General features: G+C 40.5%; 1 protein-coding gene across 2 annotated transcripts in view; it reads left to right on the top strand.

Moving 5' to 3' along the window:
* LOC123513381 (neuronal-specific septin-3-like) overlaps nt 1–7,500 on the top strand; it is a 32,922-nt gene that overhangs the window by 15,601 nt on the left and 9,821 nt on the right. Inside the window, exons 2-4 of one of the 2 annotated variants that reach the window (XM_045270503.1) lie at nt 1,724–1,875; nt 3,707–3,810; nt 4,544–4,644. In XM_045270503.1, the coding sequence (XP_045126438.1) occupies nt 1,724–1,875; nt 3,707–3,810; nt 4,544–4,644 (357 nt within the window). Of the gene's footprint in view, nt 1–1,559; nt 1,876–3,706; nt 3,811–4,543; nt 4,645–7,500 lie in introns of both variants that reach the window. The other variant, XM_045270504.1, reaches the window with a different exon arrangement.

Raw genomic sequence — 7,500 nt, 5'->3', positions numbered from 1 at the left:
GTTTTGTCAGCAATGCATAATCTCTCTCTCTCTCTCTCTCTCTCTCTCTCTCTCTCTCTCTCTCTCTCTCTCTCTCTTGTAACACCCTCATGATCATTAAGTTAATTTCTGTCCTTGTAAAACGACAATAATAGCTCATTCCTCTCATTACAATTAAAACATAACACTGAAGAGGAGGAGGAGGAGGAGGAGGAGGAGGAGGGATGCTAGAGAAGAAGACATTATGAGTGGCAGACAAACTGAGAAAGAGTAGTAGCATCAGTACATTTATTGTTCTCAGTGGAGTAGCAGACTTTGTACACACGCAGGCGGGAAGGAGAGAAAGGGAGAAGGAGGGAGAGTTTGGTGGGAAGAGGCACTGTCTGTCTGTTTGTCTGTCTGTGTCTAGCGGCTCACAAGACAGACCCTCACTCTCTTATCAACTATTGCAAGGTCGGGTGTTTTAGAGAGAGAGAGAGAGAGAGAGAGAGAGAGAGAGAGAGAGAGAGAGAGAGAGAGAGAGAGAGTGTCATAATCACAAGACACGACATCAACAAGGATAATTAGGGTCCTTAAACTTAAATGAAGAGGACTCAGACAAACAACTTTATCTCTAGTCAGGTGGGGAGGAGGAGGAGGAAAAATAGGAGGAAGAAGACACCTCACTAACCTTTCTCCCCCTCTTCCTCTCCCTGAACACCTGAATGCCATGCTGAACTCCGCACCTTTATAGATAACTCATCATAATTCCCTGTGCTGTTCTTGTTATGACCGGGGAGAGAGACTACACACACACACACACACACACACACACACACACACACACACACACAGAGAGAGAGAGAGAGAGAGAGAGAGAGAGAGAGAGAGAGAGAGAGAGAGAGAGAGAGAGAGGGCCATTTAGTTTGAAACACCTCTGACCGGACCTCCTCTACTTTCGAAAGAGTGTAGTAGATGTCAAGCAAGTTTTTAAGGTTGTTTTTTATTGTGGCTGTAGTGATAGACAAGATTTCTGTATTATTAACAGCAACAACATTCTTGATAGCCCGGCCATTCATCTCTGTGGCCTTTGAATAATCGTGGTAAGAGAAGCAAGTGTTTCTGAATACGAAGAGGCATTGACACCAGCACCTCCAAGCTGCGCCTCGAACTCCACTAATCACGCACCACTTTCCCAATAAACATGCCACATCCATATACCCTATTCCTATCATGACACTAAGCCTCATAGTCTGGATGATACTTTTGATTATACTCGTACTCTTGGGGACTCTTAGCTTTAATGTGTCTTTTTTTTGTATATACTCATTTTGTCTCCCTCTGCCATTGATAATAAAACTGTAATAGTCATAGTTTACACACTCTCTATTTTCTGTTCTACATCTAGTTCTTTAACATTACCGTGCCACTTCCTGTCATAAACTAAAGCAGTAGATAACACGTTCTTGTATATCTGTACTGTAAGTATAGCAGGTTCTTTTTTCTCTCTTACCATAGGTAGTGTAGTATAATGAAATTGCTGTTGTTCCCTTAAGTTCCATGTAATCCTTTGTAACACCTTGTAAATCTCTCCCTTATAGGATCACCATGACAAACACCACGGCGGAACTCCCACACTCGAGGATCTGAAAAGGTTGCACAAGAAGCTGCCCTGAGAGTGTGTGCGAGTGTATTATTCTGCCTCGTTTGCCTCACCATCCACCCTGCCACCTCCACCTTGGTTCCACGTGCTTTCTTGTGACAGGTCGGCGCAGGTACAGGTCCACAGGATGCCGCAGGCGTCGCTGGGAGTGTCCCCGGCGGAGGGTTCTGCCTATGTTGGCATCGACACCCTTCAGGAGCAGACGCGACTGAGGGCTCTGCGTCGCGGCTACACCTTCAATCTGGTGGTGGTAGGTGAGTGCACACTACACAGCCAACATAGCCACCATTGGTACACAGGTGGTGACCGCTCTTACCATACTCAGGTGATTGGTTTACTAATGAAGGGACTTGCGAGTCAAACAGGTGAGCTGGCTTGTTATGTCTGCCTCACTTACCTCCATGTTGTTTGTTGGGTTGGGTTGCATTACTGAGGCAGTGAGGGAGTTGTGTGTTGGTTAATGTGCATGTTGATGGTTGTGTTGTGGTGGCCAAAACACGTGGTGATGACGGTGAAGCTATGGAGTGAAATGAAACACAAACAGCTAGAAATCTGTTCAAAGTAAATGAGGTAACAGTATGAGAATGATGATTAATTTTTGCATCATCGAAGTAGACACAATGAAGATGAGAATGAAATGAAGATTTGAAGCAGAAAGACATCGGAAGGGGTGTGGGAAGGTATGCAGTTACCGCCTTATCAAAACAATATTTGCCTACAACTGTTAGAGATTTACTATTACTCAGGTGATTTCGACTCATGGAACTCATTTTATGAAAAGAAATTCCTTTTGGAACCGTAGCATTTATTTAGGAATTTATAAAGATGATTATTATTTTTAGGTTCTTAAATAGGAACATATCTAATGCATGACACTTCAGTACCAAGACGCATTTTCATATTCATTCTGCTTACTATTTGGTGATTTCATACAACTCCAGAAATTTATGTGAGAATTAGAATAGTGAACACTCTGACCATCTGACCTCCATAGACCCTTTCTAATGCAAATAAAATAATCAAATCATACCCAAAATCATGGTAGAAATGTGACACAGTATTGAAAGGATTAAGCTCTCATTAAACGTTGATTTAATCTTTATTCACTTAATTGATTAAAGGTATCGGTGTCTAACTAAGCATATGATTCAGATATAATTGTACAGGTGAGTCAGGTGGTGTGGTGTCTCATGTCTAATTAATACAACTGGTGACTGGATTGGTAATTAAGGGTGGCAGAGTTAATTAAGATGACTCAGGGCGTATCGGGTCTCAGGTGACAGGTAATTGTGAGTCACCAGATGAGTGGTGACTCCTTATCAAGGTAAACAAACGATGCCTTGTCTAGTGAGTAACTGTCTTCTTATCTTGGGAAGCAAATAACGTGCCTTGATGCCGATAATCTTGAGAGAGAGAGAGAGAGAGAGAGAGAGAGAGAGAGAGAGAGAGAGAGAGAGAGAGAGAGAGTGTGTGGTGATGACAGATAGACATGCCGGTAGAAAGGCAGACAGATATCTACAGACAGACAGAAAGACAAACAGATAGACAAACAGGCAGACAGACAAATACCCATGTACACAGACAAGTAAAGAGATAGTCAGACAAATAGACGGACAGGCAGATTTACAAACGGATAGACAGACAGACAGAAAGATGAACAGAGAAACAGGCAAACAGGAAAAGAAAGGAAGAAATGAATAGATACGCACACAGACCACTAAGAGTAACAGTTGTAACAGTAAGAATAACAATAGTAACAATAAAAGTAACAGTAGTAGCAGTAAGGGTATTATTATTAACAGTAAGAGTAACAGTATTAATAGTACAAGTAATAGTAGTAGTAGTAGTAAGCGTAACAGTATTAACAATATGAGTAACAGTATTAATAGTACGAGTAACAGTAGTAGTAGTAGTAGTAAGAGGATCAGTATTAACAGTAAGAGTAACAGTATTAACAGTAAGAGTATTAACAGTACGAGTAACAGTAGTAGCAGTAAGAGTAACAGTATTAACAGTACGAGTAACAGTAGTAGCAGTAAGAGTAACAGTATTAACAGTAAGAGTAACAGTATCCTTTCCCCTCAGGACGAAGTGGTCTGGGCAAGTCCACTCTGGTCAACACACTCTTCAAGTCCTCGGTGGCCAGGAAGAAGGAGGGTCAGGAGGAGCCGCTGCCTTCTACTACACAGGTGAGCTCTCTCCCTCCCCGCCACTGTCACTTTCAAGGACTGAAACACTGCACCCTCAGAGACACGCTGCTGCACACCTTTCACAACACACTCACTCCTTCTGATACTTGAGTTGCTGGAAGTAGTGATTTTATATTTTGTTCAATGAATAATAAGGTAAGATGAATGAATGATTAATAAGATATATAAGATAGAATTAAACGATATATATATATACATAGATAGAATATATAAATAGACAGGTGCTATAAAACTCAATCTAAATCAGTATTTAGTAGCTGGCCCCCCACCACCACCACCACCACCACCACCACCACCACCACCAGCTCCACAGTTCCTCTTAGTCTCTGGAGAACTCTTAATAAAAACCAGTTCATTAATCCATACATTCTTATCTGTGCGATTTATAGACACGAAAATCAGTGGCTTGTGAAATCATTGCTCGAGGCAACTGTCCACCCTCCAAACAGGTAGTGTATGTAGTACCTGCGTGAGCTACTCAGGCATTTTGCACCCTTCGCACCTGTACTCAACGCTCAGGTGCAGTTAGTTCATCGTATATAGTAGACAATTACCATGAGATAACTTACGTACATGTGCTGCCTGAGATCTGGTGTTTGATGTTTGATAGTCTGTGTGTGTGTGTGTGTGTGTGTGTGTGTGTGTGTGTGTGTGTGTGTGTGTGTGTGTGTAAGTTTTCTTGTTGAGTGAATGGCGTGTGTTGTTGTCGCAGGTGAAGAAGGTGGAGACGACGGTGAGTGAGGGCGGGGTGAAGCTGCACCTCACAGTCACGGACACGCCTGGCTTCGGGGACCACATCAACAATGAGAACTGGTAAGTGTCTGCAATGCGTACTTGTCTTCAAACTACACCGTCACAAAAATATGTAGATAAATCAATAGAATTATGATGATAGATAAATTAATAGATGGGGGCATACGAGTGTTAAAATTGCATGTTCAGAAGAAAAAAAAATTAGGCAATAATTGAATAAATAAAAAAATGATAATGAATGAATACAAAGCTAAATAATTAAGTATGTACATCAGTGAAATTGTAATGAAATAAGTAAATCAATTAATTAATTGATAGATAAATAAAATGATAAAGAAAATAAATAAACAAATGAACAAATAAGTAATAATAAATCAGTACTAACACACACACACACACACACACACACACACACACACACACACACACACACACACACACACACACACACACACACACACACACACACACACAAGAGAAAAAGCAAACTTACTTTAATACTTAGCCAGCGGTGTTAAGGTGGTGCTCAATAAACAGAGTGTGGATAGCACATAGGTATTAGCAGAGTTTTGAGGTCACCCTACCACTTAAAAACCGCACCTTTGACCTTAGATATGTTAAAGGCCACTGGCGTGACACATACACCATGCCAGTCAGGTCTTGCCAATGTTGGTAAGATTGCCGGCTTGTCATCAAGTTTTCGTAAGCATCTGCGAAAAAAAATAGCTATGAAAGAAGTACATTTCGCAATTTCTTTTCATTTCAAAGACTGGATGTGGCTATTGAAGTAGTAAAGGTGTCTCAGAGTGGTTGGGTATGAGGGAAAGGTTAATCAAATGGTAGTTAAAGAGTTAGAATTGAGAGGAGAAAATGAAATGACCTTAAAAATGAAAAGGAAATAAGGTGTGCTTAAGATTATAAGGTAAGATTAAGTGAGGTAAAACTGATAGGAGAAAAATTACGTGAGCTTTAGATCGAGAAGGGGTAAAAAATGAATACCCTATAAATGAACTATCTTGTAATATCACTTATAGTTTGAACATTATCGTAAAAAAAAAAAAAAAAACCCCAGATGTCAAACGAAGAATGACAGGCAATCTTACTCCTTTCTTTTAATCTAATTTATGCGTATATGAATAAACAAATAAATAGATACACCAGGGAATGGTAGTATAGGAACACAAAGTAACAATAAGGGAGGAGATATCAAACAGCAAAGAATAACAGTGAGACTTACTCCTGTTTTTATTCAATCTACGAGCTGTCCATCTCATTAAACTGTTCTTTCACTCCTCGCTTGGGCAGACCACTAATTGCTACCTAAGAAGAGCAGCAAGTGAGATGTGATGCTGAGGCTAATGTCACGTCTTTTACTGAGCTGGGCTGGGACTCATCTTTCTCCTCCTCCTCCTCCTCCTCCTCCTCCTCCTCCTCCTCCTCCTCCTCCTCCTCCTCCTCTCTCTGTTTTGTAATCGCTCATCTTTATTTTTATTCTTTACACATTGTTTTTCTCTCTTCATCTCCTCTTTGCTGTTGTGCTTGTTCTTGTTCTTGTTTATTTGGCTGTTGTTGTTATTGTCGTCGTTCTCTGTTTTTTTGGTGTTTCTCTTTTATCTTTCTTCTTCTTCTTCTTCTTCTTTTCTTCTTCTTCTTCCACGCGTCAAGGTGATGCAGTGTGTGGACTGATTCTGCGATGTTATCAAATCTCGCATTGTTTATATCGTCTACTGAACGTGCCACTGGACCACAACAAAGCTGAACAGTCGTGGTCTTGGAGGTGCTTTTATTCATGGGTGTCAAGAGAGAGAGAGAGAGAGAGAGAGAGAGAGAGAGAGAGAGAGAGAGAGAGAGACAGAGAGAGAAAGTCCAACTCTACATTAGTATTAGTTTCGAATCCTTTTAGTGCTGCCATCTATACGCCAGGCAACCTACAAAGATCATAGAAATTACAGCTTTTTATTTTTTCATCTGTGTGCGAAACAAAATATCATAGAAAAGAAAGGAAATTACTGTAAGTAATGTTAGCAAGGAATACGGAAACAAACGCTTCCAGAATAATGGTTGCCTTTCTGGGCGAAAGTCAAACATCCGATGAGCGAACAGTAACTATGCACAGCACACAGCTTTGAAGGTTTGTAGGAATGTAACTCTATACTCTATTTTGAGGAATAGATTGATATAGACCATAATGTTCTTTGAGACCGTGAAAGTTGGTATTGTATAAGGAAATATTCCTTTTTATTGTCATTTCCCTATGAAAGGGACCTGAAAGTGACATAAAGCAAAGAAAAGAAAATTACTGCAGTTTTTGGTGATATTTCCCATCTTATTTTTACTGATAGACAGTTTATCCGACTCTATTTCGTACTGTGTTGTTTTTTCGTGTTCGTGTTTTTTTGCATCATCTCTTATAATGACGTGTTGGCTTGGCCACCGCCAGTCCGCCAGACACCTCACGAGTCTTGTCTATTCTGTCTATCCAACTGCCCTGAAAAGCTACTATTCCCGAGAAAATGGGCCGAGAACCTTAAGTAATGGAAGAGTATATAAACATTTCTTCCTGCATCTTACGGAATTACTATCTAGAATCAATTCAATGATGTAAACGACGGTTTTCCGCAAGAGCGGTGGCACCTGTCGTCTGGCAGCGGAGCCGTGATTACTTTTCAGCTTTTTAGTAAAAACTCGCTGTATGCTATGGCGGGCCGCTAATGAAAACGTCTTTAAGCTTAAACTACTGTATTCCTAGGACAATATTCTGTTTTCAAAAGATTCAGGTTGAAATTACTTAGTGCTTTGTGGTTTTAGTGATAGATTAATAAAATTTCTATATTATCAACAGAAAAACACTTTTGAGACTCCGGCTGCTCATCTCTGGCTATCAAAAATAATCATGGTGAGAGAGCAAAGTGTAAG

The sequence above is a fragment of the Portunus trituberculatus genome, chromosome 36 (genome assembly GCF_017591435.1).
Source record: "Portunus trituberculatus isolate SZX2019 chromosome 36, ASM1759143v1, whole genome shotgun sequence".
Lineage (NCBI taxonomy): Eukaryota > Metazoa > Arthropoda > Malacostraca > Decapoda > Portunidae > Portunus > Portunus trituberculatus.
Note: the sequence above shows the minus strand (reverse complement) of the source record. Positions and strands in the feature narration are given on the sequence as shown.